At 45.8% G+C, this 19,671-nt stretch overlaps 1 protein-coding gene across 2 annotated transcripts in view; it reads left to right on the top strand.

The window, feature by feature from the left end:
• The window catches only part of Lrrc8c (leucine rich repeat containing 8 VRAC subunit C), a 79,969-nt gene extending 60,521 nt beyond the window's left edge, over positions 1–19,448 (top strand). For both annotated transcript variants that reach the window (XM_057772219.1, XM_057772218.1), the window contains one exon: positions 13,081–19,448. In XM_057772219.1, coding sequence (XP_057628202.1) covers positions 13,081–15,354 — 2,274 coding nt within the window. In that variant the 3' untranslated portion in view covers positions 15,355–19,448. The remainder of the gene's footprint in view (positions 1–13,080) is intronic.
• The last annotated feature ends 223 nt before the right edge of the window (positions 19,449–19,671 follow it).

The following is a 19,671-nucleotide window of genomic DNA, read 5'->3' as shown; positions in this document are numbered from 1 at the left end:
AGCAAACACATGTAACTGCTTAACAGAGTGGATTTAGGAAATGAGCAGAGAGTTACTGATGGCACCCATTAGCCGGCTACTGACAGCGAGCATGTGATAGCATTGGGAAAGCACCCGGGAGTGTTGGATTGCATGCATGCCCGCATGGGCTCCGTTTCCTCCACAGACCCCATTTAAGTTTCCTGCACCTCCAGTAGCCTTTTATCCATCACTGGATGAGTATATTGATGAGATCAGAGCCCTAATGATCCAGCCCCCGAACCTGCCTCTGAACACTGCTGCCCTGGGGATCAAGCCCTCGCTACATGAGCTGTAGTGGGAATCACAGCAGACTTCCGTAAGGAAAAGTATCGGTGGCTTAGGCCTCACCTGTGCTTCCTAGAATAGAGATTTAGTCAAGACCCTTCTGGAATGTTACGTTAGGTCATGAGATTCTGTTACTGGAGATCCCCTTCAGAAGTGTGGGGGAGGGGCACGGGAGTGTGCATCACGAGGATTCAGTAGTGATAAAAATGTCTGCACCCAGACTGGGCAGATGGCTCGGTGGGTTAGAACACTTGTGTGCATGTGGAGGACCAGAGTTTGAGTCCTAGAACCCAAGTAAAGCCTGGCACAGTCACTCAGACGCTTCAATAGTGAGACAGGAAGTGGAGACGTGGGAGGCCCCAGGAGCTAAGGGGCTGCCCAGCCTGACATGAGCCCCTGCGAGGGAGGGAGGAGCCTGTCGCAATGTGGAATGTGAGGGCTTGAACCTTGAGGTCGCCCTCTGATCTCCACATGAGTACCATGGCAACCGCATGCAAACACACAGAGAGAGACAGAGAGACAGAGGGATTTTTTGAAAAAAATCCAGCTCCTTGCATGAAAACCAGCAAGTACATCTGAAATACAACTTGAGACTTAAGTCCTGTGAAAGAGTGAAGCCATAGAGTGGTCAAGCGGAGTAGAACAAGGGAACAGAGAGGAGCCTGTGGGCATCCACAAAGGAACGATCCACACGGAGAACCAAGGGACTGTGGCAGGGACTGCAAGCGTGAGGCAGAGTGGTCCCTTTCGCGGTGGACACACACAGCTACAACCCGCTGAGTCTATTTAGTTTTGCTCATGTGTGTGTGTTCTCTAATTGGTGAATCTAGCTCTGAATGCGAGTATATAATCTGCTGTAACATAGCAACTGGGAAAGTAAAACAGGACCATGGCAGGGAAGTCTAGAGCCCTAATTTTATCATTACCTAGATGTTACATGTCATATTTCCAGATAGACATTATCTGCTGTGCTCGGGTTCTATAGTGTCATAAGTGACCTTGTTCCCTTGGGTTGGATTTTAATGAGCTGACCTGAGCCTTAAACCCTTCATCTATTTTCAGGGGAAAACATCTTTTTTATTCTAAAGCAATTTTAAAGAATATTTTATTCTGGTGTGTGTGTGTCTCATGTGTGCATGTCCACGAGGCCAGAGAGGGAATCGGGTTCTCTGGAGCTGTGGTTACGGGTGGTTGTGAGCCGTACGACATGATGCCTCATGCACACACTCACAGCCTCCTGCACATGCCCACAGCCTAGTTCACACACCCACAGCCTCCCAGTTATCAGTATCATAGAGTGGTGCACTGGTTACAAGTTGTGGACCTACACTGATAGGTTCAGGAGTTTGTGTCACTGGGGATGGGAAGCAAGATGTCCATGAAGGATGGTACAAAAACCTGGATCTTTCTCAGTGTGAAGAAGGTGCCAATCCTACATATTGTATTTGTGTGAATTTTGTCAGTGGTAAAAGATAAAACCATACAGATTGTATTTGTGTAAACTTAGTGGTAGAAGATAACAAACACACGTATTAATAATCACACGACATGATGCTGAACCAAACTGAGGTCCTCAGGAAGAGCAGCAAGCACTCTCTCCAGCTCCCTCTCCAGTCCCTCGCCAGCTCCCTCTCCAGTCCCTCGCCAGTCTCCCTCTCCAGTCCCTCACCAGTCTCCCTCTCCAGTCTCTATCCTAAGCCAGTTTTTAAGTGAACTTTGAGGCCTTGCTTTTGTTCACCCGTTTTTGACATGTTTCATGTAAATATCAGTGTTCTTCACTAACGGCTGGGTCTTCATGATGCTGGCTCAGTCTTATCCCTGAGGGCTGTGGTCTTGCACTGTTACATTTCTTTTTACAGAGTATCCTTGTCAGCACCGGAAGGGAATTTGAAAGATGTGCAGTGGAAGTCCAAGGGAGATAGTTTATCCTTGGCACGTGGATGCTCTCCCTTGAGACCGTCTGGGGCGAGAAGAGCCCTGTTCGGTGAAACTTGCACTCCTGAAAGTACAGATAAATCGGTGCACATTAACAGAATGTTGACTGAGTTCCCAGGACTGTGTGAGGAACTGTGGGGAGTGCATAATATTTAAGACTCCGTCTCTGCCCCAGAGGGTTGTATGGAGTTGTTACAGAGGCCAAGCAGCACTTAAGTTGTTCACTGCATCATTTACCCTGTAGCTGCAGGCACCATGCTCGGTGATGACTACCTCAAACTTTGGATTGAGTCCTAAAGATATTCAAACTGTCTCAGAGTAGAAATTCATGTGTGTACTCCTTAAAACGCTATAATTTCTACATTGGATATCTATAAATAAATCTCAAATTTATTTATAGGAGTACACACATTTATAAATAAATTTCAGATTTATTTGTACAACAGAGAAAGGAGACTAATTCTACCTTGGAAAATCAAAGCCCTTAATGTTTTACACACGATTAGAAGAATATAGGAATAAACTATGTTTCTGAAATAAAGTATTACAAGGTATTACAAAAGGTGGGATTTGTAAAACTAGGTTAAAGTTTTCATAAATGTTCACATAAAGGATTCTAGCCAATAACAACTTTGAGCGGGGAGATGGATGGATGGATGGATGGATGGATGGATGGATGGATGGATGGATGATGGATGGATGATGGATGGATGGGTGGATGGATGATGGATGGATGGATGAATGAATGGATGGATGATGGATGGATGGATGGATGGATGATGGATGGATGGATGATGGATGGATGATGGATGGATGATGGATGGATGATGGATGGATGGATGGGTGAATGGATGATGGATGAATGGATGGATGGATGATGGATGGATGGATGATGGATGGATGGATGGATGATGGATGGATGGATGGATGATGGATGATGGATGGATGGATGATGGATGGATGGAGATAGACACATGGGGTAGCACTTCCTGATAGAAAGAATAAAGATGTAAAGACTTAAGAGTGGAGCCAGACGTTGGCCTCAGGTATTTTTCTCAATCAATTTCTTATATTAATTTTTTGAGACAAGTTCTGTGTGTCTCTGACTGTTCTGAAACTCGCTGTTTACACCAGGCTGGCCACGAACTCCAGAGATCTGTTTGCCTCTGCCTCCTGGTGCTAGGGTTACAGATGTTTGCCCCTGTGCCCAGCTTCTGTATGGGTTCTGGAGATCTGAACTTAGGTTGCCCACTGAGCCGTCTCCCCAGCCCTTATTTCAGCTTTGTTCTGAAAGATGAATCAAGGTGTAGTAGAAATCGGTAGCATTTTTCCTCTTTAGCTATAGACTTCGAAGTACCTTCACTTCCTTTGGGACATTTCCATGTGATTGAAGTGTGATCAAGTTGGGTAAACCACTCAGAGACCAAGAGAGCTCCAGGATCCAAGGTCACGTGTCCACCTGCTTATCTCTGCCAGTGGCTGCCTATACTTCTCCTGCGGGAAGTATTGCAGAAGATGTACAGTCATAGAGGGAAAGCCAGGCAAGAAAACCATTTAGCTAACGCCAAGGCTGTGGCCCAGTCCTCACTAACACCCTCCTGCTGAACTGGGTCATACCTCACATAAGTCACAAGGACTTTCTCTCCTGTAAATGTCTCAGAAAGGGGGAAGAGGAGCTACCTACCCTCCTTGGTATTGTGGTCTGTCATGCTCAGAACAGCAAAACAATAACAACAACAAACAACAAAACAAAGCAGAGACCAGGCAGAGCTGTGTAAATTGGCAAAGAAATGGAAAGTTGGGGGGGGAGAAAACAGAGAAAGGCTGGCATCCCCATCTGAGCTGTCCTCCCAGGCCACTGTCTCCCTAAGACAGAGCAATGCTGGAATCATCCTGTTACGTCAGCTCTGAGAAAGGAAAAGCTGCAGAACATGACTCCTGGGCTGAGGGTGTGGCTCGGGGCTAGAGCGCTATCTCCCATGTTGTACACAACCCTCCCCACACAGGAGGGCTCCAAAGAGAAGCCTTAAGGAGAGCAGTCACACATCCAGGGCTCAGACTCAAACCTGCTAACCCCTGGCAACCAGAAGGTCAAATCGTTCTCCTCAAAGATGAGCATCTCTGAAGCTCCGGCCCTCCCTGGAACAAGAGCAAAGAGGAGGCCTAACTCTGCTCAGACAACTGCCTAACAATTGTAACAGCCCCTACTTTATGGTGGGCCCCTGTGATGTCACAATGAATGACAGACAGCTAATCTTTTAAGAATAATATGGTCTGTTCCTTCCAACAGATTGGACCCTGGCAGTTGGCATTATCACACTCCTTGGGAGCTATAGAATATTATTATCATATAGACAAATATTATGGCAAACTTATTAAATAATCTTCATTTTAAAAAAATCCTCTTTGAATGGTTTTCTTATTTATTTGGGTGTTTCTAGTATCCTCTGTGCTGTTGATACATTGTGGGTACGCCAGAAGATTTATGTCTTTTCTTTAAACATTCCCCATTTCTCTGATTCTATTCCCCCTTACAGACTTAGCAGCAAACTGTAGCTGCTGAACAAGATGTCAGTCTGTCCTTGCATGCCGCCTCAGAAGTAGCTTTTCTTATATTGTTTCAGGGACATAATTGTAGGTAAATATCTCAAATTTACCGAAGACATAAGCCAAGCCGAGTAGTTATATACAGTATATATTAGTGTAGGTTTTTATATCCACTAAATTTTCCTGTGTGTTTTTAACTTTGAAATAGATGTTTCCTATTGAAATGGATCCAGTAGTTCACTGATCTACTTGGAAAATATCATCAGTCCCTCCAATTCCTATACCCGCCCTAAGCTTTCAATCTAATTCCTTGTTTGCTGGGAAGCTGTGTGCTTCAGCAAAAGAAGACAGATAATGTCAGCATAATCAAAATACAGGAAATGAGCCCACCGCAGATGGCTGGGAAGTGCCAGGCCAACCAGTTGTCAGAGGCATTAACAACAAACGGCAGGCATCACCATGGCGTCACCTCTCTCAGAAACGTACGCATCAGTATCTGTGGTGATGAAAGAATTGTAGTGATGAAGCCAAATATCAAAGCACAGAGACAGTCTTAATGTCTGTGTGTCAGCCTCCCGACTCCGGCACTCTCTGAATCTTCAGCAGTCAGCACTTAGCTCTGGCGATGTGGAGAATGTGCATAAGAAATTGCTTTATCTCAGAAGAAGGCAGATAGCAGACAGACACTTCCAGATGTTAATGCCATCTAATTATAGGCGTGCGTGTATCCGTGCCCACTGCTGGGGCTTGTTCTCCTGGGGGAAAGACTGTATTTACTCATCTGATCTTCTCTGTGTCCGTGATGCCGCTATGAGAAGCCATGGTGACTGTCTCTGCAGAACCTGCAGTATTTAGGTTTCACGTGGTCTGGGTAATAATGACGTGGGAATGAATGCCGTCCCAGTGGCATTTCATATTTCTCAAGCCAAGAAATTCCTGTTGATTTATAGCCACAAATTGCCTGAAGTCTGGTTTCTTTGAAACATTTAGAATGTGTATGACTGTAATCTTCTACCACTAAGTTTACATATATACAATCTGTATCATTGTTATCTTTTACAACTGACAAAATCCACACAAATACAATATGTAGGATTGGCACTTTCTTCACACTGAGAAAGATCCAGGTTTTTGTACCATCCTTCAAGGACATCTTGCTTCCCATCCCCAGTGACACAAACTCCTGAACCTATCAGTGTAGGTCCACAACTTGTAACCAGCGCACCACTCTATGACACTGATAACTGGGAGACTACAGGTGTGTGCAGGAGGCTGTGGGCATGTGCAGGAGGCTGTGGGGTGTGCAGGAGGCTGTGGGCATGTGCAGGAGGCTGTGGGCATGTGCAGGAGGCTGCGGGGTATGCAGGAGGCTGCGGGGTGTGCAGGAGGCTGCGGGGTGTGCAGGAGGCTGCGGGGTGTGCAGGAGGCTGTGGGGTGTGCAGGAGGCTGCGGGGTGTGCAGGAGGCTGTGGGGTGTGCAGGAGGCTGCGGGGTGTGCAGGAGGCTGCGGGGTGTGCAGGAGGCTGTGGGGTGTGCAGGAGGCTGTGGGGTGTGCAGGAGACTGTGGGGTGTGCAGGAGGCTGTGGGCATGTGCAGGAGGCTGTGGGGTGTGCAGGAGGCTGTGGGGTGTGCAGGAGGCTGTGGGGTGTGCAGGAGGCTGTGGGGTGTGCAGGAGGCTGTGGGGTGTGCAGGAGGCTGTGGGCATGTGCAGGAGGCTGTGGGGTGTGCAGGAGGCTGTGGGGTGTGCAGGAGGCTGCAGGGGTGTGCAGGAGGCTGCGGGGTGTGCAGAAGGCTGTGGGGTGTGCAGGAGGCTGCAGGATGTGTGCAGGAGACTGTAGAGTGTGCAGGAGGCTGTGGTTATCTGTGTCTGGTTTTTCTTTCTTTTGTTTTCTACATATAAAACTTCCCCTGTGCACACATTACTCCCTGACCATCTTGAAAGTTTTGAGCATCTTCACTAAAAAGATAACCCAGACAACAAACTATTGTTCAATGCTGGGGTGGAAGGTGGGGGCGCATGGCCTTGTTTCTTCTTACAGTCAATAAAGACAAACTATTCCATTTTTGGGTTGCATGTGTGAGCTGCAAAATATCACACTCGGGATCTCCTGCGTGCTGATAAGTAGGGGTTCTGACACTGAGCTACAGCCTGAACTAGTACTTATATTATTAAATAACCAGTTAAACTTTTACAATTTGCTTAAGACTTTTTTCCCTCTTTTGGCTCTCTGGGTCTAAACACTCTCCATGCAGTATGTGCTGTTTCCTAACCATTCTGTCAGTTTTAAACACCATCACTAAGGGAATCTAGACAACTTGTTGCTATACAGTACTGTCAAGAAGAAACTGAGCCAGCTGCAAAAACACAGAGGCACCTGAGAAAACAGTGGAGTGACAGAATCCAAACTGGAAAGCCACATACTATCTCATTCAACTGTGGAACATTCTGGAAAAAGCAGAACTGTAAAGGAGGTAAAAATGTCAGTGTTTGGGGAGACAAAGTAGGGTTCTGGAAAGGACAGAGATGTACAGGCTAAACTCAGGAGGCCTTAAGGCTGTTAGACGGCTCTGTAGAGTGCTATAGCAGTGGATGTGTGCTGCAGCATTGCCCAGACCATAGAGAACAAGACCATGGGAGACTACTAATGTAGCTGTGGATTCTGGCTAATAATGACACATCAATATAAGCTCATCTTGTACATTGTTACAATGTACCACCAGGCTGTTAAGAGGGGTTTGACATCAATATAAGCTCATCTTGTACATTGTTACAATGTACCACCAGGCTGTTAAGAGGAGTTTGCATACCTATGAATGGGAGGATATGAGGTATTGCTGTACCTTCCGTCTATTTTGTTGTATATATAAATCTTTTCTAAAAAAATAATAATAAAGCTATTTAGATAACAGGGTAAAATACATGTGCGCAGAGACAGGAAGTGATGGCACTGCCCAGTCTGACTTTCCTGTTTCCCCAGGAGACAGAGACCATGTTTGTCCTGGTGATGGAGATGCAGCATGTGTGATTCTCACGGATGTCTATCTTTGCACTTCTGGGGTGGTTGTCCCTGCATACACAGGGCTCGGCTCAGAGGACAGCGGGCTTATGAAAAAGACATCTAATAACCCCAAAGTGTCCCTTCCTTTAGCACCATCTGCCCAGATTTTTCAATTCCTCCTCATTCTCTGAAAGGTTTTATGATACTTAAAGCATTTTCAATACCCTTGAAACAAAGTCAGCATTTTCTGAATTAATCATTCTGCCACAGAACAAGACTGGTTCCTGTTGGCAGTGGCTTTGTTCTCTGGGCTCTGGCTTCTGGGAGACAGTACTTAAGTTTGCTCACTAACTTGTGCCTCAGTGGCCTGAGAGTTACTTCCGGGAGAAATGTGGAAGAGTGACAGTCCATCGTCCTAGTGCTTTTCACTCCCACCCACCGCAGCCTTTTGCTCCTGTCCCTGGAACCTACAAGGCTCCGACCTTCCATTCCCCAGTGCCCTATTCAAGTCTAGAAGCTTCAAGACCCAATGTAGTTGTGCCTCTTCCTGGAGCCCCACTCCTACTCCCTCCTCCACACCCAAGCTCTTACTGCACTTCCTGTGCCACCCTTGTGGAGGGCACACTGCCTTATTTGTGTTCTTGTTGATGTTTTGTACAGCCAGTTACATCTCTAGCAAGGCAGTGGAACAAGTGTTATGTGTGCCACTCTCCTTTCTTGAGGTGTCAGCCATGTATAGCAGAGCCTTCCTTGGTCAGCTTTAGCTGATAAAGAACACTTCCCTGGTGTTTCTAAGCAAGCCATGGAGAATACTTGGGGATGCGTTTCTCACTGCAGGGATAACTTGATTTGCTCTGTCTGATTTGGGACACCTCTGGTTATCAATGCTTTAGGGGACCACATTTAGTACCAGCTGTATGCATCTCTGAAAGAAAGATGACAGAGACAATATGTACAATGTATATTAATATCAAGATTAATCAAGACAGAGTGGCATGATGCTGAATCTGTTGCTTCGCTAGTGGCAAAATAAAATAACTTACACTGCCAAGTCACCTCCTCCTGCCAAAGACTGGCTATCTTTGGTATAGTTCACCTGCCTTTTTACTGATCTATTCTATCAGCTTGGATGAAATCTACCATAGCCCCATTGAATTGTAGCTCAGTTGTTAGAGTCCTTGCCTAGCATGCACAAAACCCTGGGTTCAATCCTAGCACTGTCCAAACCAAGTATAGTGGTTTAGGCATGCCTCGGCACTTGGAAGGTAGAGGCGGGAGGATCGTGAGTTCAAGGTCACTCTCAAGCTAATTAGCAAATCTAAGGTCTGCCAGTCCAGACTAGTGTCCTTGGAGCAGGAATGGCGCACTGAGTGGACTGACCAGTCTAAATCAGCTTCCAGAATTCCTTCCAAAGCCAAGCAGTGATGAGCAAAAACTTGACTTCTGCCAGTAAAGACAACTAGAAACACTCCAGGCAGGGTAAGAGACTGGAGCCTGGTCACCCTCTGAAGCCAAAGCTCTCGTTCCCAGAAGGACCCTGGAAGAATGGTAATGGACCGGAAGCTAAAGCTGGTTCCTCATTGGGTACTGCCCTAGAGTACCTCCCAGCCAGAGCTCCTGTCAGCCTGCTCCCTGTGTCCCAGCATGGACCTGGAAGGTGATAACACCCCCAGGAAACAACAGAACTCTGTGATAACACCCAGGGATGGTCCCCAGGGCCAGATGGATGCAAACATCACAAGAGCACACTCAGGCAGTGAAAAGCCACCTCCCACTCCAAACATACCTTCCCCAGAACAGGTGAAGAAAACTGAAAAAAGGCTGAGATCAAGCTGGGCTCATATATAATCCAAGCTTTCAGAAGGTCACAGTTCAGCATATCCAGAGTCCTCTCTGCACGGAAGTCCTGCCTATACTTTCCTGCCTAGCTATTGGCCACTCCGCTCTGCATCACACCAATCCTAGCAGTACACCTTCACACAGTGTTCAGACATCCCACAACAATTGCCTAAGAAGTGACTTCTGGTCTCTCCCAGATCCAAGCAAGAGAGAGAGAGGACCTCAGAGCACATCCTTGCTAGCAAAGATGGACAGCAAGGCAGGAACATGTGTCCACGGGAAGAAAATGATGGAGCCGTGTGGAGTAGCATTGGCAGATGCTTTCTAAAACTGAAGAAAGTTGAGTCCTCTGTGCCAAGTATGGAGCAGGGATGATCCACATGTATACAAAATTAAAGCAGCACTAGGAAGATCCAGGATTCAGTACAGTGTTAACGGCTGCCTTAGAGAAAGATAGATTGCCCACTAAACAACTAGATTGGCAGCAGGCATCTCTCTGGCAAATAAACAGGAGGAAATGGAATCGTGTTTTCAAATGCAAAGGGGAATTGCTTTCAACACAGAATTGTAAAGCTTACCAACAAACCAAACTATTCCTCAAGAAAGAAAGCACCGTTCTGAAGCTACCCCAATTAAACAAGTGCACACGCACAAAGGACTTAAATTAGGGTCAGCATTTATTAGGAAGAGGAACATTCTTGGCAGGAGGAGGAGGGAATTAAAGGGAGTAACAAGAGGTGAAAATGTATAAACTGAGAAAGAATAAGGATAATTTTATATATATATATATATATAAACATGTATATAGTTTATTTAACTTTTATTTTATGTGCACTGGTGTGAGGATTTCAGATCACCCAGAACTGGAGGTACAGACAGTTGTGAGCTGCCATGAATTGAACCCCAATCCCCTGGAAGAACAGCCAGTGCTCTTAAATGCTGAGCCACCTCCCCAACCCAAATAAAGATAAATTTCTAATTAAAAACATAAAGGTCAGTGAATAGATGGCTCTGTGGCTAAGACCACTTATTGCTCTTCTGACGAATCCGAATTTATTTCCCAGCACCCAGGTTGGGCTGCTCATCACCCACCTATTGCTCCAGATCTAGGGAATGTGATGCCCTTTGCTGGCCTCTGTTGCACCCAAACACGTGACATGCATACACACATACTCACATGTTGTGTGAGCTGCGGGATGCATTCCTGTCACCCAGCTCCTGGCTGCCTGGCTAGCTTATGCCCCAAAATAACAACACACAAACTGTATTCTTTTAAACACTGCTTGGCCCATTAGCTCTAGCCCTTAATGGCTAATTCTCATATCCTGATCAACCCATCTCTAATAATCTGTGTAGCATCAGTCTTACCAGGAAAGATTCAGCATGTCTAACCTGGCGGCTTGCTTCATCGCGTCTGCCCTGGAGAGCAGAAGCATGGCATCTTAGCTCACTTCCTCTTCCTCCCAGCATTCTGTTCTGTTTACTCCACCCACCTACATTGTAACCTATGAAGCCAAGCAGTTTCTTTATTAATTAACCAATGACCTTCCCACATCACACACATGCACATATATATGAGAAAATACAGCTTTAACTAGTTTTTTTTAAAAAAAATAAAAAGGATAAAAGCAATAAAGACATTTTCAAACCTATCAGTTATGCAAAATAACAGGATGTAGGTCTGTGATGTCAGTAAGTCACTTAATGCCTTGGTCTCTTGAACTCTAAAATGGGAATGATAAGCACACTGCCTTATCAGATTAAGGTGACAGTTAAATCGGGCACAGTGACGCACACCTGGAATCCTAGCACTTGCGACATTGAAACAAGGAAAGTAGGCATTCAGGGTCATTCTCAGCTCCATGGCATGTTTGGTACCCATGGCAACGTATTACCCTATCTAACAAAATAAAATTTAAAGGAGACAATTCAAAATTAATCCTGTGATACTAGAATAAGGACAGTTGTCGAGTACGACATACTTGTGTTGGTGTCGTCATCATCACCATCATCCTCATCCCTAGGACAGGTGTTCTTCCTGCTCTCACTGATAGCGCCCACACCCAGATGGATGGTTGGGGGCCCTGGGTGTAGGACAGGTGTTCTTCATGCTCTCACTGATAGCACCCACACCCAGACGGATGGTTGGGGGCCCTGGGTGTAGGACAGGTGTTCTTCATGCTCTCACTGATAGCACCCACACCCAGAAGAACTGGTAGTGCTCCCAGGGTGTCTCTCAGCAAGTCAGCACCTGAGTACCACGTACTTCACTAAGCCTTGTACCCCCACCACCACCGCTGGTTGTTAGCTTTGTGGGTGGCCCCAGTAATCACTTACTTAGTGTCCACTTTACAATGCGTTCAGTTTCTTCCTCTGTTGTAATCAGGTCCTTGCTCTTGAAGAATCACAACACACTGGGTTTCTGATCTTTAAAGATATAGACTGACTTGTTTTCTTCTTGTTTACATTTGTCTATTGTGTGTGCATATGTGGAGGTCACTTCTCTCCTTCCACCTTGTAGGTCCCGGGCTCAAACGCCAGACAGCAGGCTTAGCAGCCAGTGCCTTTAGCCACAATCTCACCAGCCCCAAACCAACTGTCCCTGAGTTACTAATTCCATACACCCTTACTCCGTGCTCTTTGGTTGTTATTCATCCTCCGAACTGTTCATTGTCCAAACTATTCCATGTTCCTGAGCGTCTGTGTGAGGGTGACTTCTCTAATGTGATCTCAGGAGTCCCCTGGCTCCTCCCAGACAGTTGGTACCCTGCCCCCTCTGTGCTGCTATCCTAGGACCCGCTTGATGTTCTTAAACTACACACTTCTCCACAAAGCCCTGGCAGAGTGGAGGGGCCCAGGACTGTTCTCCACGGCAGCACATTCAAGCAGGAATGGGTTGTTATTGAGCATTGTGTCTGTTCTCTCAGCTCTAAAGAACGTGGGAAAGCTTCTGTGAGAGCCCCTGAGAGCCTGTTACATCAAAGCCAGTTACATTAATCACGCATCGAGTGGATGATGTGGGTGGGGAAAAAGCCGTAAACAGGAACACCAGGAACTGGTTCCATCGCTCTTCTTTCCAATGTGTACACGTCTCATACACAAACGACGATGGCACTAAAAACCATCCAGTTCAAGTCAAAATCCCCCCGGCCACAGTGAGAGAAGAAATACAAAGATTAAAATTATTGGCTATTCCCTAAATACTCATGTTGCCATGACGACGGTACCACTGCCTTGTGTCAATCTTTGATATGGTAAACAAAACTAAAGATTTCATTTTTCCATGACATGAGCTAAGAATAAAATCTTGGTGCTGGAATTGAGTGTTATGTTCTCCAGGCAGAGGAAATGGACATTTATTGGATGTTATTGCTACTTTTTTTTTTTTTTGCACTAATGACATTACAAAAGCTCTTTGGATAATATAATTTGAAACTATCATTTCTGCATTTCAGGTCATGCAAGACAAGATCATCTGCCTTCCAAAAAGAGTGCAGCCGGCTCAGAACCACTCTTCCGCTTCCAATGTCTCTCAGGCAGTTCTCAGCACCACCCCACTGCCTCCACCTAAACCATCTCCAGCCAACCCAGCCACCGTGGAGATGAAAGGGCTGAAGACAGACCTGGACCTCCAGCAGTACAGCTTCATCAACCAGATGTGCTACGAGCGAGCCCTGCACTGGTACGCCAAGTACTTCCCGTACCTCGTGCTCATCCACACCCTGGTCTTCATGCTCTGCAGCAACTTTTGGTTCAAGTTCCCTGGTTCCAGTTCCAAGATAGAACATTTCATCTCCATCCTGGGGAAGTGTTTTGACTCCCCGTGGACCACGCGGGCACTCTCTGAAGTGTCTGGGGAGGACTCCGAAGAAAAGGACAACAGGAAGAATAACATGAGCAGGTCCAACACCATCCAGCCCGGTCCCGAGGGCAGCATGGTCAACTCCCAGTCTCTCAAGTCAATTCCTGAGAAGTTTGTGGTTGACAAAACCACGGCAGGGGCTCTGGACAAAAAGGAGGGTGAGCAGGCAAAGGCCTTGTTTGAGAAGGTGAAGAAGTTCAGGCTGCATGTGGAAGAAGGTGACATCCTATATGCCATGTACGTTAGACAGACCGTGCTCAAGGTCATCAAGTTCCTAATCATCATTGCGTACAACAGCTCTCTGGTCTCCAAAGTCCAGTTTACAGTGGACTGCAATGTGGACATCCAGGACATGACAGGCTATAAAAACTTCTCCTGCAATCACACCATGGCTCATCTGTTCTCCAAGCTCTCCTTTTGCTACCTGTGCTTTGTGAGCATCTACGGCTTGACGTGTCTTTATACGCTCTACTGGCTCTTCTACCGTTCCCTGCGGGAATATTCCTTCGAGTACGTCCGGCAGGAGACGGGCATTGATGACATCCCAGATGTGAAAAATGACTTTGCTTTTATGCTTCACATGATAGACCAGTATGACCCTCTCTACTCGAAGCGGTTTGCCGTGTTTCTGTCTGAGGTCAGCGAGAACAAATTAAAGCAGCTCAATTTAAATAACGAGTGGACCCCTGACAAGCTGAGACAGAAGCTGCAGACGAATGCTCATAACCGCCTGGAGCTGCCTCTGATCATGCTGTCTGGCCTTCCGGACACCGTGTTTGAAATCACAGAGCTGCAGTCTCTGAAGCTAGAGATCATTAAGAACGTCATGATACCCGCCACCATTGCCCAGCTAGACAACCTACAGGAGCTCTCCCTGCACCAGTGCTCGGTCAAAATCCACAGCGCGGCCCTCTCTTTCCTGAAGGAAAACCTCAAGGTCTTGAGCGTCAAGTTTGACGACATGAGGGAGCTGCCCCCCTGGATGTACGGCCTCCGCAACCTGGAAGAGCTCTATCTGGTCGGCTCTCTGAGTCACGACATCTCCAAGAATGTCACCCTGGAGTCCCTGCGGGATCTCAAAAGCCTTAAGATCCTCTCCATCAAAAGCAACGTCTCCAAAATCCCCCAGGCCGTGGTGGACGTGTCCAGTCACCTCCAGAGGATGTGTATTCACAACGACGGCACCAAGCTGGTGATGCTGAACAACCTGAAGAAGATGACCAACCTGACAGAGCTGGAGCTCGTGCACTGCGACCTGGAGCGCATTCCCCACGCTGTGTTCAGCCTGCTCAGCCTGCAGGAGCTGGACCTGAAGGGAAACAACCTGAGGTCCATAGAGGAAATCATGAGCTTCCAGCACCTGAGAAAGCTGACCGTGCTCAAACTCTGGTATAACAGCATCGCCTACATCCCAGAGCACATCAAGAAACTGACCAGCCTGGAGCGACTGTTTTTCAGCCACAATAAGGTAGAGGTGTTGCCTTCCCACCTCTTCCTCTGCAACAAAATCCGATACCTGGACTTGTCCTATAATGACATCCGCTTCATCCCGCCCGAAATTGGGGTTCTGCAAAGTTTACAGTATTTTTCCATCACGTGTAACAAAGTTGAAAGCCTTCCAGACGAACTCTACTTTTGCAAGAAACTTAAAACTTTGAAGATTGGGAAAAACAGCCTCTCCGTCCTTTCACCAAAAATTGGAAATTTACTATTTCTTTCCTACTTGGACATCAAAGGCAATCACTTTGAAGTCCTCCCTCCTGAGCTGGGAGACTGCCGGGCTCTGAAGCGAGCCGGGTTAGTTGTAGAAGACGCTCTGTTTGAGACTCTACCGTCAGATGTCCGGGAGCAAATGAAAGCAGAGTAACTTATTTTTCATCAAAACATGACTGAAACATGCTTCTACCAAATACGACATAAGGAACTAGGTAGTCTTATTGCCTTTCCTATATTACTTTTGTTTTGGGGGGGGGATTATTTGCTTTTGTTTTTCACACAAGACAAAATGTTCACAAAGATTGAGTAAGGATTATGTATTTTTTAATAAAAATTTAATTGTATTTTTTTTCAGTATTAATATTTTAACATTTTATTTGTCCTGGAAGCGAATGCATCTGTTGTTATTTTCTACCAACAGGAATGGGTGAATTCCATCTGGCTTTGGGTTTTGTTTTTTTTTTCACTTCAGTTCATTCTCAGGAAAGGAAAGGGATAGTAGGTTGTGTGCATTTTGGCATATTTTAAAAGGCTGGAGATAACTTTGCCAACACCATTTTAACCTTGTTTCTACTTGTCTACTTGTTTGTGTTTCTATCGTGTGTCATGGCGTCTGTGCCAGATATTTTAATATCAGCTGCCTTCTTCATTGGCCAACTTTTCCACTCTGCAGAAACTCCAGAGTGTAAGATTCACATAAGTGCATTGTCACCGAGTGTTAGCGAAAATTCTCCCTCCTCCAACACGGTTAATCATATCATTTCCTGAACAGCAGCTTCGGTTAGCCTCAGATGGGCTTCTTAAGTGGTTGAAGCAGGCCACCCCCATTTCTTATCATCCTTGTGTTCATTTATCATTTGTTGTTTAGCTGATTTATATTTTTACCAATACCCTAAAATTTATCATTAAAAATTAAGCCCCCCCCATCCACCTCAGTATTACCATGTGGCACTGGTGAACAACCTTAAGGAAATTAGATTTATTTTAATATTGTAGCAGATAATTAAATTTTAAATCATAGAATCAGAAGCCTGTCTTGAGTAATTTAATCATTTTCAACATCTTGATATGTGGATGCATCAGATGGTAAGCAATCTTGCTACTAAGGCAGTCTTTTAAAAAGCCGATATAGTCCACACAGCCCCCGCCCCTTCCTTGGGCCCTGTGCAGTGATGATCAATACACCTCCTGCCTGCTGATCAGAACAGCCCAGTACATACATAGATATAGGTATTAGCTTCCCGCAAGCCTGCCCTCTACGCGGATGCTCGTGACGCAAGCATGGGAACCCCTCGACTCTCTGCTTAAAATCGTATATTACTTCAGTCGGCCGGTCCTGTCACTTTCCAGATGTGTGGTCACCTGGCAACAATTCCTGCCTGGTGGCTGGCAAAGCCTTTCCTTGACTTTGTCTGCCTAGAATCCAGCGAAGTACGCAGACTCAGGCTACACAGTCCACTGACGTAAGGAAAACCCTAATTCAGCACTGAGAATAGAAAGTGTCCTGGGGTTTGAAGAATGCTTTCTTGGCCCCTTGGCCTTGCCCAACCCTGGTTTTTGTGCCCTGCAGACGTGTAGAAGGCAACTCTGGGAGGCACTGGGCAGACACAGTTTTGTCTGATGAAGATAAGAGCTGTAGTTAGTGACAGTGTGTCCAGCAGCGTGCCCCAGCGCCTGAGCTGAGTCCCCTAAGACCACAAAACAGAGGAACGGAGCCAGTGCTCATCATCCTGGGGCCAGCTGTGTGGAGCAGACGCTTCTGTTTTCCGTCTGAAGTTTCAGCCACTCTTTCTTTAAACCTGAAATTGAAACAATAATATTTTGAAATACGGTTACACCATTATGAAGTCATCAACCTTAGCATTTGGAGATCCCAAGTATGAGTGCTCTGTCCTGCTCAGAAGCAGCTGTCTTAGAGAGGGGAATTATGGGCAGATTGTCTGTTATTGAGCATGCGTGACCTTTTATAGAAAGGTAAACCGAGTCAGTGACCTGCACTGTCTTGCTGGTTAAAATTTATGTTTATTTCCATTATCACCTTTTAAAGGGAGCTATTCAGGTCAAATGCCGTATTTATGCCCAAGTCTTTATTGGCGTTAGCTGGAATTCCCATATGGCTTCATAACTAAAATAAGTCACCAATAATTCAATTTTATCAAGCCTCCAAAATAATTTGATTTATTTTCATAATGACTCTGCAGACTGGCTCCCAACCTAAGTTGTAAATAACACTCAATAAACCACTGTAATTCTGTGACTTTATGTTTTTACCAAGAGGAAAATATTCATAGATCTTTCTACTCAATTTTATAAAACTTCCAAAGCCTCAAACTTAGCTTTGAAGACTTTAAATTTTCTGATGCTTGTCCTTTTTAATACAGCAAGCTTTTGTTCACGTTCTTGAGTGAGATGCATCTGATCACTGTTTAGCCTTCCAATGAGAAACTCAGGTACCTGAACTGCTGTATTTCCTAGAGTTCTTTGATCCAACTCAGTGCACAGAGGCCATTCCCCCGGTCACTCTGTGTTTTCCAAGTGCTCTTGCTGAGGAGGTCAGCCAGCTCTTTGTCCAACCTCAGCTTCACAACAAACTGCTGTGTTAACCTCAACTGTGCCATCTGTATTCTTCTGTATTCGTAACTGCAGGTGCAGCTTCAGGCTCACGTGGACAAGCTGTACAGTGACGTCTAGCCACGGAGTACAGAACAAGCCGCTGTCTGGTGGTGGTTTGGTTGGGAGGTCCTAATAGAGCCCCATCTAAGGGACTGGCTGTGTGGGTAACAGGCACTTGCCACCCAGACTAAGGACCTGAGTTTGATTCTCAGGGTCCACACAGTGGAAGGAGAGAACCAGCTCTCATAAGGTGTCCTCTGGCCTCCACACAGGCACCATGGCGTGAGCAACCACACAAAAACGCATGCACTAATTAATGTCATTTTTAAAATCATAAACACACCTAAAAAGATAACACCTCAGAACAGTATTGTATTTTCTTATTACAGGATTTGATCTGGTTTTGAATATCAAAATTCTTAATGAGATCAAGTCTGGTGCCTCCACATGTGGGTTTCTCATATTGCCCACCCTGCTGTTGTAATGAGCTCCAACAATCTCCATGGCATCTTGAACAGCAAGCAAGTCTGCTTTTACAGGCCGCTTGGGAAATGTTCGTGCCCTGTGGATTTTGTTCATTTTGATTGTAGGTCCTGCTTTGGAAGGGTCTGAGACAACGCAAGCTCTTTCTTGGGTCTCTTGGAAGAGGAGTTCAGTTTCTTAGAGCATGCTGGTTTCTGTTTTAGCTTCTCTCACTCTCTAGTCCAGTTTCACCCCAGATGTCCAATCAGCAGTGTTGGCATTTCAACAAGAACATTTATGGTCCACTTATACAAAATCCACTCATAGTACTCTTGCAAATAACATAAATTGTTGATGTAACTTCAGCTTTTCAGAAAGTAGGCAGAGACAGCATCCGTGTTATCCTGTGATTCCGGAACATGTGGTGCTGAGCCGAGTTTTTACTGGAGCAGTCAGGATCTTGAGAACAGGGTCATACTCAGTGAACAAAATGCCATGGTGGCCACGAGAGTTTCTAGATGGCTCTATGTGAAGCTCACATCTTGTCTCTTTAGAGACAAAGTAATAAAACTCAGACAGTCTTACCTAGGGCCACCATGAGTTTTCAGATTTAGCTCCCGATCTTCAAACTTCTTATAATTTGACATCAGCCTTCGAAACAAGTACCAACCCCATTCCCCTTTCCCAGAGTCATGCACTAATAAAGATGGTGTCTTTATGTTGGTCTGAGGGAGAGAGAAGAGAGTCAGACGGATATAAAACATGTACTGCTTAACCTATTGACCAAATAGCAACCACTATCTGTTTGGGGTTTGGTTTGGTTTCTGAGCCCAGGCTGACCTTGAACTTGAGAACCTCTTGCCTCACCTTTCTGGGTCCTGGATTCCAGGTGTTCCCCTGACCTGAATGGTTTCTAACGTGTTTGTTTGTGTCTCCATTCTCCCACCGTGCTCTTGGGGTTGACGCTCCATGCCTTACGTGCTCGCTCCGCATTTGTCTTGCATTTGTTTACAGTGTCCACAGGCATTCAGACTGTCGAGTGCTGGCAAACTTCTGGGACTGTCCAGTAAAAGGACTGAGAGTTCATTTGTCATAATACATGTTCATGAAAGGAAACGTCTTAATGTTACTTGGCTATATAGTGTAATAGGAACAAATGTAACTTAAATAAAGTCATTTTTGTAACTTAACTTGGAGATACGTCCTTTTCTTACTCGTTTGTAGAAATTACGCTTCTCCTTTGCTCTTCAGCCATTACCAAGGTTCCCTGGGCTGCAGGAAATAGGCTCATTCGCTCTTACTGTTGGAGCTAGTTTTTATAATTGTGAGTAATTGTTTCCTTCCTTAATTCTGCGCTGCATCTGCCCAAGGTGTCCCTGGAGTGTCGTTTGTG

The sequence above is a fragment of the Chionomys nivalis genome, chromosome 6 (genome assembly GCF_950005125.1).
Source record: "Chionomys nivalis chromosome 6, mChiNiv1.1, whole genome shotgun sequence".
Lineage (NCBI taxonomy): Eukaryota > Metazoa > Chordata > Mammalia > Rodentia > Cricetidae > Chionomys > Chionomys nivalis.
Note: the sequence above shows the minus strand (reverse complement) of the source record. Positions and strands in the feature narration are given on the sequence as shown.